The sequence below is a fragment of the Vulpes lagopus genome, chromosome 23, assembly GCF_018345385.1.
Source record: "Vulpes lagopus strain Blue_001 chromosome 23, ASM1834538v1, whole genome shotgun sequence".
In the NCBI taxonomy this organism is placed as follows: Eukaryota; Metazoa; Chordata; class Mammalia; order Carnivora; family Canidae; genus Vulpes; species Vulpes lagopus.
This window is the reverse complement of record NC_054846.1, coordinates 56821522-56843777: the sequence shown is the minus strand read 5'-3', so window position 1 is coordinate 56843777 and position 22256 is coordinate 56821522. Positions and strand designations below refer to the sequence as shown.

At 47.3% G+C, this 22256-nt stretch overlaps 1 protein-coding gene across 5 annotated transcripts in view; it reads left to right on the top strand.

Moving 5' to 3' along the window:
* The window catches only part of DLGAP3 (DLG associated protein 3), a 62175-nt gene that overhangs the window by 30526 nt on the left and 9393 nt on the right, over positions 1 to 22256 (top strand). For all 5 annotated transcript variants that reach the window (XR_005985149.1, XM_041737838.1, XM_041737839.1 and 2 more), the window contains exons 6-8: positions 11275 to 11488; positions 12230 to 12543; positions 12865 to 12950. Coding sequence is in view for 4 of the 5 variants with exons in the window: in XM_041737838.1 (XP_041593772.1) it covers positions 11275 to 11488; positions 12230 to 12543; positions 12865 to 12950 (614 nt within the window). In the remaining variant the exon portion in view is untranslated. The remainder of the gene's footprint in view (positions 1 to 11274; positions 11489 to 12229; positions 12544 to 12864; positions 12951 to 22256) is intronic.

The window sequence follows — 22256 nt, the reverse complement described above, 5'->3', positions numbered from 1 at the left end:
CCCCTGGCTCCTCCGACACCACGAGCGTGCTCCAGCTTTTTGTCTCCTTACGTGTTACGTGTGTCTTTTGTAAACAGTTTGAGGAGTTTATTTCACATCTATTCTGACAATTGCTTGAGGGTTAGTACATTTATATTTGTTGTGGTTACTGATAGGCCTGGGCGTGTTTTGTGGTTTTATTTTGTGCCCTTATTTCTCCTGCCTTTTGGGTGATGCTTTTCTACTCCTTTGCTACCTTCTTTTGGATTAGTTTTCTTCATTTTTCTTTCTTAAAGATTTTATTTATTTGCGAGCGAGAGAGAGCATGAAGAGGGGTTGAGGGTGGGGCGGAGGCAGAGGGAGAAGCAGACTCCCGGACCCTGGGATCATGACCTGAGCTGAAGGCAGACAGATGCTTGACTGACTGAGCCACCCGGTGCCCCTGGCTTAGTTTTCTTCATTTTTTTTCCCATCAAATCCCACTCTGGTTTGGCAGTTCTATATTCTATTTTCATTCTTGTGCTTACTCTTAGGATTTTCATGTGTATATTTGACTTTGCAAAGTCTAAATTCGACAATTTCTTCTAGCCTTAGGACACTTCCGTGGTGATCACCTCTTCCCTTCTTACCTGTGCATGTTGCCTGGTATTTTAGTCCCACCTTGTTTTTACCTCTCCGAATGAGTCTTTATTATTGTTGTTACATTTTATGCTTTAGTACTTGATTATATGGACTCACATCTTTACCTCCCCGCCCCCGTACATCCTTATATTTCGTTTCTTCCTTTTAAATATTCTTTAGTAACTTTCTCAGTCAATGTCTGTTAGTAGCAAACTTTGCCTTTAACGAAAAATGTAGCCTACCCTCATTATTTACCATAAATCAGCTTATTATAGAATTTTAGGTCAGCGTTTGTTTTCTCTCAGTGTTTTGAAGATATTCTTTTGTCGTCTGTCTTCTGTTGTTGCCATTGGGAAGTCTGCAATCAATCTAATCGTCTTTGTGGATGGCGTTCATTTCCTTCTGATTGCTGTTGAGATCTTGTCTGTGATTTTGGTGTTCTGCAGTTTCACTCCATGTGTGTTCTCTCTGTATCCGAAGATTAGTGCTATTCATCAAATCTGGAAAATTCCCTCATGGTTACTGTTTGCTGGCACATCTTTTTTCATTCTTTTTACTTCCAACCTACTTATGGTTTTATTTATTTTTTATTTTTTAAAGATTTTATTTATTTATTCATGAGAGACACAGAGAGAGAGAGGCAGAGACACAGGCAGAGGGAGAAGCAGGCTCCATGCAGGGAGCCCGACGTGGGACTCGATCCCGGGACTCCAAGATTGTGCCCTAGGCCAAAGGCAGGTGCTCAACCACTGAGCCACCCAGGGATCCCCCTACTTATGCTTTTATTTTTTTATTTTTTAAAGATTTTATTTATTCATGAGAGATGCACAGAGAGAGAGAGAGAGAGAGAGAGAGGCAGAGACACAGGCAGAGGGAGAAGCAGGCTCCATGCAGGGAGCCCGACATGGGACTCGATCTGGGGACTCCAGGATCACGCCCTGGGCTGAAGGTGGTGCTAAACCTCTGAGCCACCCGGGCTGCCATACTTATGCTTTAAAAAAAAACTCCAGGGATCCCTGGGTGGCGCAGCGGTTTGGCGCCTGCCTTTGGCCCAGGGTGCGATCCTGGAGACCCGGGATCGAGTCCCACGTCGGGCTCCCGGTGCATGGAGCCTGCTTCTCCCTCTGCCTGTGTCTCTGCCTCTCTCTCTCTCTCTCTCTCTCTCTGTGACTATCATAAATAAATAAAAATTAAAAAAAAAAACTCCAGTCTAACAATTTCTGCCTTTCAAACGAGGCTTTCTCATTCATTCATGGTTAATGTGATTATTGATATGGTTGGATTGTATCGTGTCATTGTCGTTCCTCTGTTCTTTCTTTACTGTCTTCTTTTGTATCAGAAATGTTTTGGTGTCCCATTTTAATTTCTTTGTTATTCATTCCGTTTTTACTAGATTATTTGAGTTATTAGAGTTGTTCTAGGAATTGCAATGTGTACCATGACTGGTTAAAATCTAACTAATTCTGGTAAAATATAGAAGCGATGCTCCAATGTATCTCTTTTCCTCTCTCCCTTCTTTGTGCTATTAGTGTCGTGTACCTTTCCTGAGTATGTTATCAATCTAACAATTATTATAAAGTAATGATGATATTATGATAATACTTGTGTAAAATATTGTGCCTTTTAAAGAAGTTGAGAGAAAAAAATCAGGCAACTGTATCTATAGAGTCTTTTATATTTGTCGTTTCTGCTCCCTTTCCTCTCTTCTGGTGGATTTGAGTTACTGTTAAGTGTCACGTCCCTTTAGCCTGAAGAACTTCCATTAACATTTCTTGGGTCTGCAACAAATTCCTCAGTTTATATGTATTTGGAAAGATCATTAGTTTTACTTCATTTTTGAAGAATAGTTTTGCTGAATGTGGAATTCCTGGTTGACAGTTTTTTTCTTTCAGCATTTCAAATCTACCATTCCCATGCTTATTGCTGTGATGAAAAGCCAGTTGTTAATCATATTGTTGTTTTCTTGTGTGTCGTGAATTGTTTTCCCCTTGCTGCTATTAAGATTTTCTCTTTGTCGAAATGGCTTCCAACATTTTGGCCCTAACATATCTGGCTATGGATCAGAAAAATTCCAATGAGTTTGGATTAGTTTTCTTCATTTTTCTGTGATTTTACACATTACACACATTACAGGTGTGCTCCATTGGCCAGAGAGCTGCTTTGTATTTAACCTACTTTGCATTTATTGAGTTACTTTAATCTGTAGATTAATGTTTCATCACATTTGGAAAATAACTTTGAGTTATTTTTTCAAGTATCTTTTTCTTTCCCTTTCTCTCCTCTTTTGGGATTCCCATTACACGTATACTGCTTTGCTTATTATTGTCCCATAGGTCAGAGACCTTTGGGACAATAATGGGTTTCTGTTTATTTTTATTCTTTTTTTAAATCTCTATTCTTCAGATTGCATAATTTATACTGATCTAGTTTACTGATCATTTCTAATGCTGAGCACTTCTAGTGAATTTTTCACTTCCATTACTGTATTTTTCAGCTCCAGAATTTCCTTTTGGCTCTTAAAAAAATTCTTTTTTTAATTCATGAAAGTCATTGCTATGTTTTCTTTTCAGTCTTTAAACATGATTTACTTTAGATATTTTAACATATTTGTAATAGCTGCTTTGCCGCTTTTGTCTGATAAATGAAACATTTGGGGACATTCACATTTTCTTGTTTATTTGCATGTCTCATTTTTTTTCTTGTATACTGAACATTTTAAGAAATATATTGTAGCAACTCTGGATTCTTACTTGACCTTTAAAATTTTTTAAAAATTTACATTTTAGTTAGTTAACATACAGTGCAATATTGGTTTCAGGAGTAGAATTCAGCAATTCATCGCTTATATACAACACCTAGTGCTCATCACAAGAGCCCTCTTTAATACTCATCTAGCCCATCTCCTACCCATGTCCTTCCATCAATCCTCAGTTTGTTCTCTATCGTTAAGAGTCTCTAATTTTTTTCCTTCTCTCTCTTTTTTTTCCCTTTCCCCCCTTTCCCATATGTTCACTTGTTTTGTTTCTTAAATTCCACATATGAGTGAAATCATATGGTATTTGTCTTTCTCTGACTGAATTATTTCACTTAGCATAATGCACTCTAGCTCCATCCTCATTGTTGCAAATGGCAAGATTTCATTCTTTTTGATGACTGAGTAATATTCCTATATATATACATATATACATATATATACATATATACATATACACATATACATATATACATATACATATATACATATATATACATATATATATACATATATATATATATTTCACCTTCTTTATCCATTTTCATCAGTCACTGGACATTTGGGCTCTCTCCATAGTTTGGCTATTGCTGAGAATGCTGCTATAAACATCAGGGTGCATGTACCCCTTCAAATCTGTATTTTTTAATCATTTGAGTAAATCCCTAGTGATGCAATTGTTGGATTATACAGTAGCTCTATTTTTTAACTTTTTGAGGAACATCCATACTGCTCTTCAGAGTGGCTGCACCAGTTTGCATTCCAACCAGCAGTGTAAGAGGGGCTCCCCTTTCTCTGCATCCTTGCCAACACTTAATGTTTCTTGTGTCATTAATTTTAGCCATTCTCACAGGTGTCAGGTGGTGTTTCATCATAGTTTTGATGTGCATTTCCCTGATGATGAGTGATGTTGAGCATCTTTTCATGTGTCTATTAGCCATCTGGATGTCTTGTTTGGAAAAATATCAATTCATGTCTTCTGCCCATTTCTTAACTGGATTGTTTGATTTTTGAGTGTTGAGTTTGATAAGTTCTTTATAGATTTTGGATTTTAACCCTTTATCAGATATGTCATTTGCAAATATCTTTTCCCATTCTGTACACTGCCTTTCAGTTTTGTTGGTTGTTTCCTTTGCTGTGCAGAAGCTTTTTATCTTGATGAAGTCCCAATAGTTCATTTTTGGTTTTGTTTCCCTTGCCTCCAGTGATGTGTCTGGAGGTAAGAAGTTGCTATGGCCAATGTCAAAGAGGTTGCTGTCTGTGTTCTCCTCTAGGATTTTGATGGTTTCCTGTCTCACATTTAGGTCTTTCATCCATTTTGAATTTATTTTTGTGCATGGTGTAAGAAAGTGGTTCAGTTTCATTCTTCTGCATGTGGCTGTCCAGTTTTCCTAACATCATTTGTTGAAGAGACTGTCTTTTTTCCATTGGATATTCTTTCCTGCTTTATTGAAGATTAGTTGACCATATAGTTGTGGGTTCTTACTTTACCTCTTGAAGATTGTTATTGCTTTGTTTATGTGTTTGTGGATCCCTGGATTAAATCTGTGAAACCTGTCTTCCCTGTTAAATATGGTCTCTGATGTAGTCACTGTTTTTTTTCTTGTTTTTATTTTTAAGCCTGGTTTCCTAGCGGTTGTCCTTGCATCTGCATAGCTTAGTGTTCAGCCAGAGATTGGTCAGAGATTGTGCCCAAGAACCTTGAGCCAGAAAGGCTTTTCTCAGCTTATGGTTCTATGTGTGGACTAGGGACTGCAGGCTGTTTTTTTTTTTTTTTTTAAATTGGAGTTCAATTTGCCAACATATAGCATAACACCCAGTGCTCATCCCATCAAGTGCCCCCCTCAGTGCCCATCACCTAGTCACCCCCACCCCCCGCCCACCTCCCCTTCCACCACCCCTTGTTCGTTTACCAGAGTTAGGTGTCTCTCATGTTCTGTCTCCCTCTCCGATATTTCCCACTCATTTTCTCTCCTTTCCCCTTTATTCCCTTTCACTATTTTTTATATTCCCCAAATGAATGAGACCATATAATGTTTGTCCTTCTCCGATTGACTTATTTCACTCAGCATCATACCCTCCAGTTCCATCCACATCGAAGCAAATGGTGGGTATTTGTCGTTTCTAATGGCTGAGGAATATTCCATTGTATACACAGACCACATCTTCTTTATCCATCATCTGTTGATAGACACTGAGGCTCCTTCCATAGTGTGGCTATTGTGGACATTGCTGCTGTGAACATTGGGGTGCAGGTGCTGCAGGCTGTTTTTAAGCCTACCTTGGATTTTGCTTTTTGCCAGCCTCTCTTATGTTACCATTACAGGTGTGCTCCATTGGCCAGAGAGGTGTGGGTGGCTCGAGGCCTCTCTGGTCGCATGTTGTGCATGCACTCCCCTCTAGTTAACCCAGGATATGTGGAGAGCTCATCAGACCTTCTCTGGCTATCTCATCCCCTGGAACTCCTCTGTTAAATCCTTGCCTAGTGTGCCAGTCCATTGCATGCTTCCAAAAGTGCTGAAATCTCAGCTCAGCAGTACTGCTGGTTATCCTTGTCCCCCCCCCCCCGCCCCAGCTCTCCCCCCAGCCCCATTCTTGATATTATACGACAATGTTCCAAATTCAGTGAGCCCCTTTTGGCAGTGGCAGTGAAGCAGCTGGTTTTCACAGCCTGCCTCACCCTGGTTGAACTATTGCAACTGATAGAGCCAGGAACTTGAGTAACAGAAGCAGCCCCAGGCAAGGACACCACAGACTCACGCTGTTCAGTAATTTTCACATATATGTTTCTTTGTTGTATACCTTTGATTGATTTTCAGAGTGATGAAGTGGTTGTTTTCGACAGTTTGTCTAGCTTTATAGCTGTCTTGCCTGTCACCCTGTCATGCATGAAGCCAGAAGTCTGGAAAAATCTCCATCAGTCTAATTAACTCTTCAAATATTGCTGCTTCTACATTTTATTTAGTGTGTCACCTGGAGCTCCTATTAGTTGTCTGTGGGACCTTCTTATTCTTCTCTCCGTGCATCTTGACCTCTTGTTCATATTTTCCATCTCTTCCTCTCTATGCTGTCTTCTGGGTGAATTCCTCAGATCTCTCTTCTGATTCACTAACTTCCTCTGCAGGTGTGTCCATCTACTATTGGATTCATTAATCGTGTTTTTAATTTGACTTTTTTCTTTCAGTTCTGGAAACCAGGTTTGGTTCCTTTTAAATCTTTCTCATCTTCTATTTGAAGCTTATGTCTCCTATGTCTTCAGTTTTTTCTTGTAAGGTTTAGAAGTTTGAAACACAGTTTAAAAGCTAATCTGAAAAAAAAAAAAGCTAATCTGTTTTAGGTAAGGTAACACCAGCCGCTGTGACAGATCAAGCTTGCCTTCTCAATGGCTTAACTTAACAAAAGCTTAGGTTTTGTCTATATCACAGTTTGCATTATTATCTATTGCTGCGTAACCTATTACCCTCAAACACAGTGTCTTAAAACAACAAGTACTTATTATTTCACCATCTCTGTAGGTCTGGAATCTGAGTGCAGCATAGGTGCTCTCTGGATCAGGTGACTCATGTGGCTTCAGTTAAGGTGTTGGCCGGGGCTGTAGTCATCTCAAGGCTTGATTGGAACAATATCTGCTTCCTCACTCACTCACGTGGCTCTTGGCAGGCCTCAGATCCTCACGGGCTATCGGCCAGAGTCATCAGTTTTTTGACATGTGGGACTCACCACAGGGCTACTCCTAACATAATAGCTTGCTTCTCCCAGAACAAAGACTCTGAGAGAAAGAGAGTGTCCAAGATGGAAGCCTAGTCTTTTTGCAATCTAATCTCAGAAGTGCCATCCCGTTGTATCTACCGTGTTCTGTTCATTACGATAAGTCCAGTCCACACTCGAGAGGAGGTGACTGCACAGGGCGTTAATGCCAGCAGGTGCAGATCATCAGGGCCCGTGTCCGAGGTAGGGCACCACATGGTCTGGTGCTACCTCATCTTCAATGGGGCTTTATCTGTGAGGATCCTGAACAGCCTGGGTTAGGAGCGGGTCCCTCAGAAAATATTTTGCAGTTGCTTCTGTTAGACTGTTCTTGGCTTGTGATCATTTTATGTCAACTTTTAATTTTCAGGGAGGTGTCTGGGCCACACAGGCCCACAGGCCCACAGAACCCAGTGTCTGTATGAGGACCAGCTTGTGGGTACAAAAATTTTAGGCGATTAGCCCACTTTTCCCTCTCTTCAGTGCCTAGACTACAGACAAGGTCCCTGTCATCAGCCTGTGCTGATAATTGATTTCTTTTTTCTTTTTTTTTTAGTTTACCTTTCATGAAAGGTATTTTCCTCTTTCCTACCTTTATGGACGTTCTCATTTCTGATGCTGTGTTTCATGTGGACCCAACGCCTTACTCCTGCGTCCAAGTGGGTGTTGATACCTAAGCTCTTTGGTCCTTCAGGCCAGCAGCCCATGCCCCCACCTCCCACCACCACCGGGCTGTTTGCAGCCCTGACTCACACAGTTAATATTCTGATTTCCCCATCTCTTCTCTGCTTTTGTCCCCTGGGGACATATCTTGCTTTCTTGTGAGCTCAGCTATGCATATAAAACATTTCTTATATTTTATCCAGTGTTTTAGAGTGTTTTGAAATGGGAGCATTTTCCAAGGTTAGCTAAACTAAATGACACAGGTAAAGGATACAGGATGTTGCCCAGCCCCCAGAGGAACCCGGTGACTCTAGCGCAGACAATTTGCAATTAGACCCAAGCAAAGTATGTTCTTTGAAACATCCCACACTCTTGGAGATGTTTACTGATCCTGAGCTTGGTGTGGACAGAGGCTAAGGTTCCCATTTTCTTTTTTTTTTTTTAAGATTATTTATTTAAGGGATCCCTGGGTGGCGCAGCGGTTTGGCGCCTGCCTTTGGCCCAGGGCGCGATCCTGGAGACCCGGGATCGAATCCCACGTCGGGCTCCCGGTGCATGGAGCCTGCTTCTCCCTCTGCCTGTGTCTCTGCCTCTCTCTCTCTCTCTCTCTGTGACTATCATAAATAAATAAAAATTTAAAAAAAAAGATTATTTATTTAATTATTCATGATAGTCACAGAGAGAGGAGAGAGGCAGAGACACAGGCAGAAGGAGAAGCAGGCTCCACGCCGGGAGCCCGACGCAGGACTCGATCCTGGGACCCCGGGATGGCGCCCTGGGCCAAAGGCAGGAGCCAAACCGCTGAGCCACCCAGGGATCCCCAGGTTCCCATTTTCTAAGAGGATTCTTTGACTTTGACTCTACAGAAAGTGGGTGTAGGGGCAGCAGGCTGGAAGGCAGTTCAGCACAGCACGATGTTACAGTTTTATAATCACGATACAGTAAAGATCAGCACAGGTGCAAAATTCCTCTGGGAGTCTCTACAAGTCTGTGTTTCCCTTGGGACCTGGTCCCCTGTGGGAACTTCCGAAGCTCCTCTTGGCCAGTAGAGACGGAAGGTGTGTGGCCCCAGGGAGTTTCTCACCTTCCCTCTGTCTGCCGTGGGTGGAGTTGGGCACAGGAATTGCATATGGTTGGGACTTCAAGAGCTTCAGAGACCCTGGGAAGGAGCGGCCCCTGAAAGGTATCGTCGCTGTGATTTATGAATCTTACTACTAAGAGTAGTCTACTATGTCTACTGGGCACCCGCTATATGCCAGATATTATGGGTAATACTTTACACACAGAAGAGGCTTGGAGATACGGAGATAGCCGCAGAATGAGATTCCTTCCATCTGTGGTATCCAGAGTTGAGACCAGAATGCTCTCTACTGGGGTTAGATCAACTGTCCTATGCCCCAGGAGGGATCCTCTGAGATGGATTGGTTCTACTTGGGGACTGTCTTGAGCCTGGCCTAGAAATAGCAGGAGTTCGATCAACTTCGGAGCGGTAGGAAATACTCTGGCACTGCTGGTCCTTTGTACCCCAGACGTCCCGAGATAGGAAACCGGAAGGTGGGCTTGCAGAAGGTCATGACGAAAGCCACAGCTGCCACAGGAGTATGGCTTGTGCCAAACATGACACAACTTAACTTCTACAGTATCTCAAATTGATTTTTCCGTGACCTATGATTTCCGTACACTTGTAATGAAGTTCCCGTAGTACAAGCTGCAGAAAGAAGTCCAGACACTCCTTTTTGATTTCCTGGGCCCACTCGAACCACTGAATCTGAGTTTCCAGCCAATTTTGTCCCTGAGCTTTAAAGCAGCCAAAGCAAAGAGAAGCATATAGTTAGAGAGCCCTGGGTTCAGAGCCTGGGGGTGGAGCTTGAGTTAATGTAGTTTTAAAACGTCCCCAGGAGAGTCTGATCGAGCTTGGCAAAAGAGCCAGGACACCTGGTAGTTAACTTTGGTAAGTCGCTCACAGGCTGGGCGTTGCTGGTCAAGTCATCTGCTCTCTCTGAGCCTTAGTTTGCCCATCAGTAGAACGGGATGGAAACTTCTCAATTTGAGGTAGAATTTAGTGATACCATGTTATGCTTTGGAGGCGGGGTTATGAAAACATTGAGCTGCATGTTACACACTTGGTCAAGCCACTACTTTATCTACTTTATCAATATGATGCTGTGAATCTTCCCTGGGAGGTGTCATAAGATGCGGCCAGGGGACATTTGCTATGACATTTATCCATGATCCGTGACATCCTCCAATGGCCTCTCCATAATCATTCATGGGGGGATTTCTCTTAGGATCAGTAACAGGAATAGTTATGGTTCTTTTGAGCGGTGGCCTATTTCCAGGTAGGTCCTGAGACCTTCACCTGCCACACTGACTGAGGGCTTGGTATGTACCAGTACCTGCATCAAGTGCCTCCCATGTTTTCCTTTGAGTCCCCTAAATAGCCCCATGAAGATGGTACCATTATCATTCCCATTGGGCAGGTGATTCAACTGAGGCCCCAAAGTTTTAAGTAGCTTCCCCAGGCCACACTACTAGGAGGTGGCAGGGCCGGCTCTTGAGTCTAGGTCGGTCTCCCCCTGCTAGCCTGTGCAGGCAACCTGCAGGCTGTACTTCTATGATGCTTTGGCTGCTCGGAAGCTCGGGGTCAAATGTGCACCTATCCTGTGCTCTGGGTGAAGAGCTTATCCCTGGGACCACCCACCTTTTTTTTTTCCTTCGTGCCAATTTTCTCAGATAACATGAATAGAAGCTCAATCTCTGTAGTATATTTAGTCTCAGTGCAGTGCAATGGGACACGGTTCCATGAACAGAATTTTTGTTTTGCATTTTTCTTAGTTGCTTTGATTTTTTTTTTTAAACACCATGGGTTCTGTACCGCAAAATATAGGAACAAAAACAAGAACCTCCATCAGCAATGGCTGAACTTGCCTTAGAGGATGAAGACAGGGGAAGCAGCAGGCCAAATCAGAACCCTAGGGAGTAGGCAGAAGGTGGGAGAAGGTTTACAACACTCGAAGGTTAATAATTTTTCCTTGATCACTTACTCATTGATTTCTTCCCAGCCTCACGGTATGGATCTCTATAGGTTGCTGTCAATCCGTTTTGTGATGTGATGGGTCATACATAATAAAATAAGAGGTGGCCTTCCCTGCAGTTCCCCACATCCATGCTGGGCTGGAGGGTGGGTGTCCCTGACACCTTCAGGGGGAGGTGAAAGAAATGGGAGGGCCTGGGGCTTGGTGCAGAGGGAGATAGGGTGGTGGTCCCGGAAGCCTGGGAACCTGGGAAGGCAGACAGGCAGACATGGGGGGGGGGGAGCAGTAACACTAGACCCCGAGGCAGGCCTTGGGGAGCAGCACAGGGCAGAGGCGCCTCCACCTTCCTGCGCCCCGACGGAGGGTCTCTTCCTCCAAAAGCAGGCGGCACACAGCCCGTGCACTTCTGGGGATGTCGGAGGCACCGCTTTCCTCCCAGAGCCCCGGTAACCCCGCCCCCCCCACGTCCCCCCGCAGCTCAGTGAGGAGCTGAACCAGCAGCTGGAGGCCGTGTGCGGGTCCGTGTTTGGGGAGCTGGAGTCGCAGGCGGTGGACGCCCTGGACCTGCCCGGCTGTTTCCGTATGCGGAGCCACAGCTACCTCCGGGCCATCCAGGCCGGCTGCTCTCAAGACGACGACTGCCTGCCCCTCCTTGCCGCCCCCGCCTCTGTCTCAGGGAGGCCCGGCTCCTGTGAGTGCGCCCTCCTGGGGCCCAGCCCGGGTTGCATGACCTGGGCAGCCGCTCGCCTCTCTGGGCCGGATAAGGCGGAGCTCCAGCCTTGGCGTGGGGCGCGCGGACGGCCTGGGTCCTCTGGCGCCCCAAGGGTGTGGGTGGGGGCGGCCGAGGCCCGCTGGGACACCTCCCGGACACCTGCTGGGACACCCCTCCAGACACCCGCTGGGATGTCCCTGGGAAACCCCCGGGACACCTGCTGGGATACCCACTGGGCCACCTCCTGAGACACCCACTGGGCCACCCCCCGGGACACCCACTGGGACACCCTTTGAAACACCCCCAGGGACACCCATTGGGACCCCCCCGGGACACCCACTGGGACACCTGCTGGGATACCCTCTGGGCCACCCGCTGGGCCACCTCCTGAGACACCCCCCGGGACACCCACTGGGACACCCCTTGAGAAACCCCTAGGGACACTCCCCGGGCCACCCCCTGGGCCACCCACTGGGACACCCCCTGAGACACCCTCCGGGACACCCACTGGGACGCCCCTTGAGACACCCCTAGGGCCACCCCCCGGGCCACCCCCTGGGACACCCTCTGGCCACCCACTGGGCCATCCCCTGAGACAGCCCCCAGGACACCCACTGGGACACCCCTTGAGACACCCCATGGGCCATCCCCTGGGACACCCTCCGGACGCCCCCCGGGACACCCAGGACACCTGGCTCACCCGCCGCCTTCCCACCGCAGCCTTCAACTTCCGGAAGGCCCCGTCCCCCATCCCGCCGGGCAGCCAGGCTCCGCCGCGCATCTCCATCACCGCCCAGAGCAGCACCGACTCTGCCCACGAGAGCTTCTCGGCCGCTGAGGGCCCCGCGCGGCGCTGCAGCTCTGCCGACGGGCTGGACGGGCCCGCCCTGGGCCCGCGCACCCTGGACCTGGCGCCCGTGCCCCCCCGGGCCGGGCCCAAGCCCCCCACACTCATCATCAAGACCATCCCGGGCAGGGAGGAGCTGCGGAGCCTGGCGCGCCAGCGCAAGTGGCGGCCGTCCATAGGGGTGCAGGTAGGGGAGGGGGGCTGAGAAGGTGGGGGTGGCCTCCCGGGTGCTCAGGGCTTTCCTCCGGCTTCCCGAGCTGCTGAGGGGGTGGGTGGGGGCAGGACCGCCAACCCCAGGGCCAGCCCATGCCCTCGGCACCCTTCCTTCCCGGGAACACCACCTCACCGGGGGTGTGGAGTGGGGGGGGCCCTCTTGACCTCCTGGGTCCCTTTACTTGCTTGGGCCCCCTGGCTGGGGGCCTGGCCTCCACTCACACCCCTGCCCCCGGCCCCGGGTGCCTGCGTCCCCGGTCTAGCCCTGGCCCTGATTCCCCGGATCCTGCCCCAGGTGGAGACTATCTCAGACTCAGACACTGAGAACCGGAGTCGAAGAGAGTTCCACTCCATCGGTGTCCAGGTGGAGGATGACAAGAGGTAGGTCTGGGTGCGGCCTTCTCAGGCTTGGGGCAGGAGAAGCGGCTGCCCTGCCCTCCCCGCTCGCTCGTCCTGCTCCCCCTCCTTCGGGTCGCCAGGGCGGTCATCAGACCTAAAGAAAGTTCTCCTCCCGCCCCTGCCTACCTCGGGCTCCAGAGGGACGGGAGTGGTGGGGGAAGGGGACGCTGGGGAGAGGTGACAGCTAGGTGCCGAGCAGGGCCTCCTACAATTGTCCTTCCGGGGGATAGCAGCATTTTTCCCGTCCTCTGGTGCTCCCTGTGGTGTCTGAGTATGTGGACTGAGAAACGCGTCAGCCTGAACACTGCCTCCCGGGGGCCCCGGGCCAACGTAACGCTGCTCACCCAGCATGCAACCCGTCGGGGCCCCTGTTACATGCGCGAGTCTGTGACATACCGAGATGGTCAGATTACAGCAGCCATGGGTGCGGCCTTCGGTGGCCCCAGAAACCCGGTTTCCTTAATTTCCAGCTGTAGACTCAGCACGTGGGGTGCTGGGAGGAGTCCCCTAGTCTTTGGCTTCCTGTGCGAAGATGCTTTCTCTAGCGACCAGGTGGCAGTACCGCAGTGGCCCGTCTGCCCCCTGGGCTGCAGGGCCCCCAGGCCAGTGGCCTCGAGTGGGGCAGCCGTCAGAGTTTCATGTAATCCGTGTTGCCTGGGAGGGATACGACCAGGGTCCTAGTAGCAGCCCCTCATAGCTCTCTTCCCAGTTGCCATCGCTGGGCCCTTCCCCTAAGTCCCCCTGTGTGTGTGTGTGTGCACGGTCACATGTGCATGGTCACATCTCCTTGAGGTTCCTGTGGGCTCCACCTGTGTTCTCCGTGCATCCTCCAGCCCCCCGCAGGCCCTTATGCTCCTCAGGCTGTAAATGCCTCCATCAAGGGTGACAGCTGTCTTATTGCCCCCATCATTCCTGAAAGCTACTGTCCTACAAACTCTTTTTTTTTTTTTTTTAAGATTTATGTATTAGGGTGCCTTGGTGGTTTCGTCGGTTAAGTGTCCAACTCTTGGTTTTGGCTCAGGTCGTGATCTCAGGGTCATGAGATTGCACCCTGCATGAGGCTCTGTGCTCAGTGGGGAGTCGTCTGTGTGGCACTCCCTCTCTGCTCTTAGGCCCGTCCCCCCTCAAATAAATAAATAAATAAATAAGCGTTTGAAGATTTTATTTATTTATTTGAGAGACAGAGGAGAGAGCATGTGAGTGAGCGGAGCGGGGCAGAGGGTGAGAGAATTCTTAGCCGGGAGCCCTATGTGGGGCTCCATCCTCTGACCCATTAGATCACAACCTGAGCCGAAACTACGAGAGCTCAGCCGACTGGGCCACCCAGGCGTCCCTCCTTCCAACTCTTAATATTCCCCAAAGATCCCAGAGAACCAGCACTTTATGGCCAGCCCAGTTTGCAGGTCGATGGCCTGAGTTCTTGAGGGGTGGGTGGCAGATGTGGAGGGATGCAGCTGTGTGTGGAGCACACTTACCCCAACTCTATTGTTGCCCCCGGCGCCCGAAACCAAGCCTGTTACCCCCACTCACACGCTATGGGATAGTCTGTAATGGGATATTGTCATATATTATGGGGAGGATATGAAAGAAGAAAGCTAAGAGAGAAGGGATCCCGTGTGGGGTGAGCAGATGACATTTAAGCTGGGACTCGAGGATTGAGTAGGACGCTCAGCTGATGACTGGGGGTGGAAGCGTCACAGGAGGAGGGAACAGCACACGACAAGGCGCTGGGACAGGGCAGCGTTTACACACAGCAAGAACCGAAAGAAGGTTCCGGGGCTGGCGTGGGGTGGGACGGGACAGTGGTGAGGGAGTGGATCGGAGAAGAGGCGGGCGCCAGGTCACACAGAGCATGGGTGTGATAAGGAACTGGAATTTAATTATAACTGATGAGTAGCCATTAAAGGGTGAAAGGAGCATGACAGGGTCTAATTTATGTTTACAGAAGATCACTAGCTGCTAAGTGGAGAATGAATTCGAGGGAAATAATAGCGAGGACGTGGAGGCGAGTAAGCAGGAGTGTGTCCTGACGCGGAAGAAAGGGGACGGTCTTTTGCCTTGTGGAGGATCTAGGATATTTTCTCCTATTGTCTTTGGTGACCGGGCACCACCCGCATGGGGAGGATGCAAAGCTTTATACGCTGATCTCTGTGTTTTGCTTCCGTGTCTTACTGGGACACATAATCTATCTGAAAATCATGATGGGTTTTAGTCAGGCATGTTTTTTGTAAATGAGGATATTTCTTTTTTTGAGAGAGAGAGTGAGACAAAGCATGTGTGCAAGTGAGGGGGAGAGAGAATCTTAAGGGGGCCCCCGAGCTGGGCATGACATGAGGCTCGATCTTGCGACCCTGAGATCACGACCTGAGCCAAATCACGAGTTAGATGCTCCACTGCCTAGCCATACAGGTGCCCCGTAGGTTTTACTTCTCTTTCTTTTTCAACAGAAAATGAGACCGGAATTTTATCGGATGCTCTTTCAGAATCTACTTAGATGATCATAGATTTTCTCCATTCATCTATAATGTAATTTATATTAATAGATTTTCCATGTTGGTCCATTATTTCATTCCTGGGATGAACCCTGCTTGATGCTATTATCAGTTTGGATTAAGTTTGGCTGTAACAGAACCTCAGTAGCATCTTAAGTGCGTGTCTCTCTCACTTAGAAAAAGAAGCAGCAGGGCTCCTGGGGCGCTCAGTGGTGGAGCGTCTGCCTTCGGCTCAGGTTGTCATCCTGGGGTCCCAGGATCGAGTCCTGCATCGAGCTCCCTGCATGGAGCCTGCTTCGCCCTCTGCCTCTCTCTCTTTCTCTCTCTCTGGGTCTCTCGTGAATAAACAAATAACATCTTTATTTTTTTTTAAAGGTTAAGTTGTAAGTTTTTTTTTAAGATTTATTTATTTAGGGATCCCTGGGTGGCGCAGCGGTTTGGCGCCTGCCTTTGGCCCAGGGCACGATCCTGGAGACCCGGGATCAAATCCCACGTCAGGCTCCCGGTGCATGGAGCCTGCTTCTCCCTCTGCCTGTGTCTCTGCCTCTCTCTCTCTCTCTCTGTAACTATCATAAGATTAAAAAAAAAATTAAAAAAAAAAGATTTATTTATTTATTTATTCATGATAGACATAGAGAGAGAGAGGCAAAGACACAGGAGCAGGGAGAAGCAGGCTCCATGCAGGGAGCCCAATGTGGGACTCGATCCCGGGTCTCCAGGGTCACGCCCCGGGCCGAAGGCAGGGGCTAAACTGCTGAGCCACCTGGGCTGCCCTGATGAGACATTTTTAATACAACTCTCTCAGAACTGGCAAATCAAGCATTTGAGAAATATAATGTAGAAGTCCGATCACCTATATAAGAATTGCATATATATGACTGAGGAAGCCTCAACAAATTCTAAGGAATAAAAACATCGTACAGAATGCATAGTGTTACCACATGCAGCAAATTTAGAAATCGGTAGTGCAAAAAGTACCTCCCCAACCCTTCCCCCTGCCAAAATTTGGAAACTAAAAAAAAAAAAAAAAAAGAAAGAAAGAAAGAAAAAATCTTCAAAATAATTCATCAATGAAAAAGGAAATTGTGATAATGGCTACAAGCTATTCAAAATGGAACATTGGAAATACTGCACCTCAAAACTTATGAGGTGCAGCTTTGGTAGGATAGTTAAAGGGAAATTTATAGCCTTAAAAACACATGTTAGAAAATGAGTTTTCTCATTTTCATTTACAGAGGCTGTAAAAAAGACAAAGATGGTAGGAGGGAGAAAATAAAGATAAAAGAGAAAGAAACAATAGAGATGCTAATCGATGCCAAAAGCTAGTTTTGTAAAAGACTGATAAAATACAACTTTAAAAATATATTAAGAGGTGACTGGGTGGCTCAGTCGGTTCAGTACGTGACTCTTGATTTCAGCTCAGGTCATGATCTCAAGGTCATGAGATCGAGCCCCATGACGGCTCTGTGCCAGGTAAGGAACATGCTTAAAATTCTCTCTCTCCGTCTCCCTCTGCCCTGCCCTGCCCACTTGTGCACACACTCTCTCCCTATCTCTCTCTAAAAAGTAAAATAAAATGAAACGAAATCATTTTTCATTAATTAATAAATAGGAATATGTTAAAATGAGAAGATATACAAACCTCGGACAACACTGATCGAGAAATAGAGGTAAAACATACATATATGGAATTTAGGAATGAAAAGAGGGGACATAAGCCATAGATACAATAAAAACTTATAAAATCATAACACTAAAAAAAACCCCATAACACTATGACAAAGAATATCTGTGCCAAAAATGTTTGAAAACTGTCAAATTTTGTAAAATGGCCCATTTTCCCAAAAAATATAAATCACCAAAATTGACTCAAGAAGAAAAAGAAAATCAGATAGGGGACAGCCCAGGTGGCTCAGCGGTTTAGCGCCTGCCTTCAGCCCAGGGCGTGATCCTGAAGACCCAGGATCGAGTCCCGCGTCCGGCTCCCTGCATGGAGCCTGCTTCTCCCTCTGCCTGCATCTCTGCCTCTCTCTTTCTCTCTGTCTCTCACAAGTAAATAAATAAAATCTTTAAAAAAAAAAAGAAAATTGGATAAGTCAATAGCCACAAAAGAAACTAAAGCTGCGATTCCCTGGGTTTCTCCTATTCCCAAAAGGCATCGGGCCTAGACAGTTTTATGGGCAACCTCTACCAAACTTTTAAGGAATAGATCATTCTTACCTGACACAAATTGTTCCAAAGAACAGAAACACAGAGCATGCTACCAAACTCATTTTAGGAGTCCAGCCTAACCTAAATACCCGAACTGAATAACTGCCATAGAGCAAAATTGTCAGCCAATATTACTTATGAACAGAGACTATAAAAATCTTAAAGGACGGCCACCTGGGTGGCTCAATCGGGTAAGCGTCTGCCTTTGGCTCAGGTCATGATCCCAGGTCCTGGGATTGAGTCCTGCCTTGGGCTCTCCCTGCTCCGGGGGAAACTGCTTCTCCCTCTGCCTCTGCCTGCCACTTCCCCTGCGTGTGCTCATTCACTCACTCCCTCTCTTTCTCTCTCTGTCAAATAAATAGATATTTTTTAGAACTCTTAAAGCAATAGCTATTCAAAAATTCAGTAAAATCTATAAAAAATAATACATCAAGATTATACAAAAACTGCTGGAGTTCCATATGTCCATTTTTCTTTGTCTTTAGCCACAAGAACCCTGTATTGAGCTCTGTGCTCTGCTGACTGTGTTGCTCCCCAACTACGACCATAGACCACTGCCTCCCTTGCAGCTAGATGCCGCCCCTCGATGAGGTTTCAGCCAACGCGATGTGGGAGTGCTGTGTGTAACTTTCAAGGCATCTTTTTTTTATTTTAAGGATTTTATTTATTTATTCGTGAGAGACATACAGAGAGAGAGGGGCAGAGGCACAGACAGAGGGAGAAGCAGGCTCCATGCAGGGAGTCCAATGTGGGACTCGATCCCAGGACCCGGGGTCACAGCCTGAGCCAGAGGGAGATGCTCAACTGCTGAGCTGCCCAGTGTCCCCAAAGCATCCAACTCTTGATTCCAGCTCAGGTCATGATCTCAGGGTGTGGCGCCCACGGACGGGCTCTGTGCTGGGCATGGTGGGGTCTGCTTAAGATTCTCTCTCTCTTTGTGCCCCCCCACCCCCGCCATACTCACTCTCTCTTAAAAAAAAAAAAAGTCTCACCATGATTTTGGATGTGTCATTTCCCCTGGTAATTTTATTAATTTTTTTCTTTATTTTTTATTTTATTTTATTATTATTTTTTCTTTAGTTTGAGAGTTCTGTTCAGATGTATTCAGGCTTATGATTGTTATATCTTCTTCATGGGTTGGTTCTTTTGTCATAAATAGGCTGCTTTTCATCCTTCCTATTGGGTTTTTTTAAAAAATATTTTATTTTTTTATTCCTGAGAGAAACACGGAGAGAGGCAGAGACACAGGCAGAGGGAGAAGCAGGCTCCATGCAGGGAGCCCGATGTGGGGACTTGATCCTGGGACCCCGGGATCACGCCCTGGGCTGAAGGCAGTTGCTAAACCACTGAGCCACCCAGGGATTCCCCCTTCCTACTGGTTTTTGCCTCAAAGTCTGTTTTGCTTGATTTTGCTATTATGGCTGCTTTTTTTGGTAACTTCCCAAAATATCTTTTATCATCCTTTGATTTTCATCCTCCCTTTATCCTTATGTTTCAGATCTGTTACTTGTGCTGAAATTTACTAAACGTATTTAATCAATTTATCTATATCTTTCATTACTGATTTATTTGGACTTATTTTTATTATCTCTTTAAAAATCTTTTATTTGATATGCTCTTTCTTCATTGTTTATTTTTCCCCCGCAAATAAGCTCTAGGCCCAACACGGGGCTTGAACTCACACCCCCGAGGTCAAGAGCTGCGTGCTCCGCCGACAGCCAGCCGAGTCCTCTTCATGCTTTTTCTTTGCTCTCCTCCTCCTCCTCCTCTACTTTTCTGCCTTCTATTGAACTGATCAAATTTACTTTATTTCTCTTTATCCTTCTACTGGACGTTTACATTTTGGTAGTGATTTTTCCTCAAATTTTTAGAAAATATGCTAATTTAATATTTTTCTGATAAAGTCTAAAAATAGTATTTCCGTCCTTCGTAGGCAAACAAACACCAAGAACCTTGGAACACTTTAATTTCCTTCTTAGCTCCCCCCTCCCATCTCCCGTGTTGTATTTGTCTAGTATTCTGATTATAGCTCTTTAAAAAAAAATTCTGCCAAATCACTTCGTTTTTTTTTTTTTTAAATCTTTTATGGTTTAGTAGTTCAGATTTACAACCACGTTTTAACAATTTATGCGTGCACCATCAAGTGCCACCGCCCACTCCTTCCTCATGGTTCAGTGTTTTTCATGCCGAAATACGGCCCGAGCTTAGGACCAGTTTTAGAGTTCATGTCTCAGCTTGAAGTTTCTGTGTTTCAATGGTGGTGCTCGTTGGAACCCACACCCACACACCAAAGCAGCCTCAATGCTCTTATTCTCAGCATCCTACTTCCCGGCCGCGTTCCCGGAGCGTGACCTGAGTTTTCCAGTCCACGCTTGTAAGTGAAATGGACCCTTTTCTGGCTGCTGGCTTCCTGCACGGGGTCCCCATCCAGCTCCCCGGGGTGCACAGGTGTGAGGGCTCCCCTCTCGCCCTCCCTGGGCATCACCATCTAGCCTCTAGCATATGTCTGGCCCAATATCCCCGTTGGCTCACTTGGCTTAGAGTCCCTTTCACTTCGGATTTAGGTTTGTCTTTACTTTTTGGGAATTTCCCAAAGAGGTTTCGAATTTCCTCTTTGTTTCTAGCACCCGAAGCCTTCTCTCTTCCTATTTTCAAGCGTGGAGCGCACTATAGCGGGGACCCTTTTGGACCTTATTTTATCCAGCATCTCCACGTGTTTGGGGGCGGGCGGGTGTGTGAGCGGGAGCTTCTCGAGTCTGTTGCGTCTACCATACTGCCCAGTTGTCCGGATTAGGTTGATGGCAACAGACACAGAGAGAAGTGGACCGATTGGAGGAGCCCTTTGAAGTGAAGTTGCGGGAGGGCAGGGACAGGCAGAGAGTGGGGACTCCCTTGCTCCCGTGTAGGTGTTCGTGAGGTCCTGGTGGGGGAAGCTGGGGAGGGGGAGATGGTGTTGGATAAGCGTCTGAAGGACTGGATTGCCCGGGACAGGTGATCACACTGGGAACCCACGGGGGTGACAAGTGGGAAGAGAAGAAATCTGGCGCATCTCTCTGGCCAGGCTCCCTTGCTGGTCTGATGCAGGCGTCCCTAGTTATCCACCTGCACTGTCCTTTCTGTCTCTTATGTCCCTGGCATTTTAAGTCTGTCGTACCCCACGCCATGCCCCACATGGTACACAAAAGCGAGCCACGACTACCAGCAGCCTTTCTGGGCAAACGTCCAGGAGCCCCCACCTGCTGCCGTCCCATTTCCTTGGACTCCCTTGTCCTTGCTCCCGTCTCACCGTCTCTCTCTGCACGCCAGGCGTACAAACTGCCAGGGAGCAAAGGCGTCTCCTTTTCCATCTTTCAGTGTGTCCCCCGCCAACCCGTTGGATGAAGAACTCTGCTTTATTGCCCCTTGTGCCTGTTGCCAGTGGGCTTGTCCAGGTGCCCATCGTCAGTGGCGACCTGGCTTAGGAATAAGTACATAGGGACGGGTGTTGGTGCGTCTTTACCTCTATTTGCACCTAACCCCCACCCAAGATTCATTTGTCCGTGGGTATTTATTGGATCCCTATTATTTGTCCAGTACTTTGTCGGGCACTGAAGATACCAAGGTAAGTGGGGCCAGGCCACCCTTGCCCCGTGGAGCAGGCTGCCGTGTTAATCCAAGACGCTCCTAAATGACGCAGATGTATAGCCGTGGTGGTGCCATAGAGGAGAGGTCTGTGCCTGGTGAGAGGGGCGTTGGCCTAGTCGGAGGGATTTGCAGGGCTTCCCCGAGGAAGTGACATTTGGGCAGAGGTCCCAGTGAACGATTAATACAATTTAACCAAGTGAACAAAAATTAACAAGGTGCAAGTGGGAGAGAAGAGTGTTCCAGGAAGAAGGAACAGCATGCGCTAAGGCCCTGTGGTGGGAGGGAGCACGCCAGCACTGTCGCAGGGCATCCCACTGCACCTGTCTACCCAGCCTCCGCATACTCCGGGCCAGGGTAAAGGAAGGCGTCAAACAAATGTCCTTGCCAAGCATTCGAAGACTCTTCCTGGGCCCTTAAACAACATAGAAACTGTAGGATTTTTTTCCCTTAAACTCTAACTGTGGGGAATCCCTTCGTACCTTTTAACCTCTGGATCCTCCCTACCAAGACCTTATCTCAAATTCCAGGTTTAGCAAAAAAGAACAAACAAAAGCCACCGGAAGTTTCGGTTAAATTTAGTTGTCAGATATACCGTGAAAGCATTTCCAGTACGAGTAGTCCCCAAATATTGCACGAGACGCACTGAAAAATCTGTTCTTTATTGGAAATTCAAATTTCACGGCGAGTCCTGTATTTTACCTAACAACCCTATTATAACCAGCTGAGCCCAAATGGGGCCCCCTGGAGAATTCCATGTAGGAAAGCCGCCCCCTCCCCACTGCCCTTCCTTCGCCTCACGGCCGTGTCTGGGGCCTTGGGAATGGCAGGTTCCAAAAGAGTAGAGCCCCTTGGGCCCTGGCGGGGGGATCATCCGTCGACATGAGCTCCTAGTCCCAGGACAGTCCTGGAAAAGCAGGTGCGCCGCTGGCAGACCTCAAGCCCTGATGTGGGCACTGCCCTC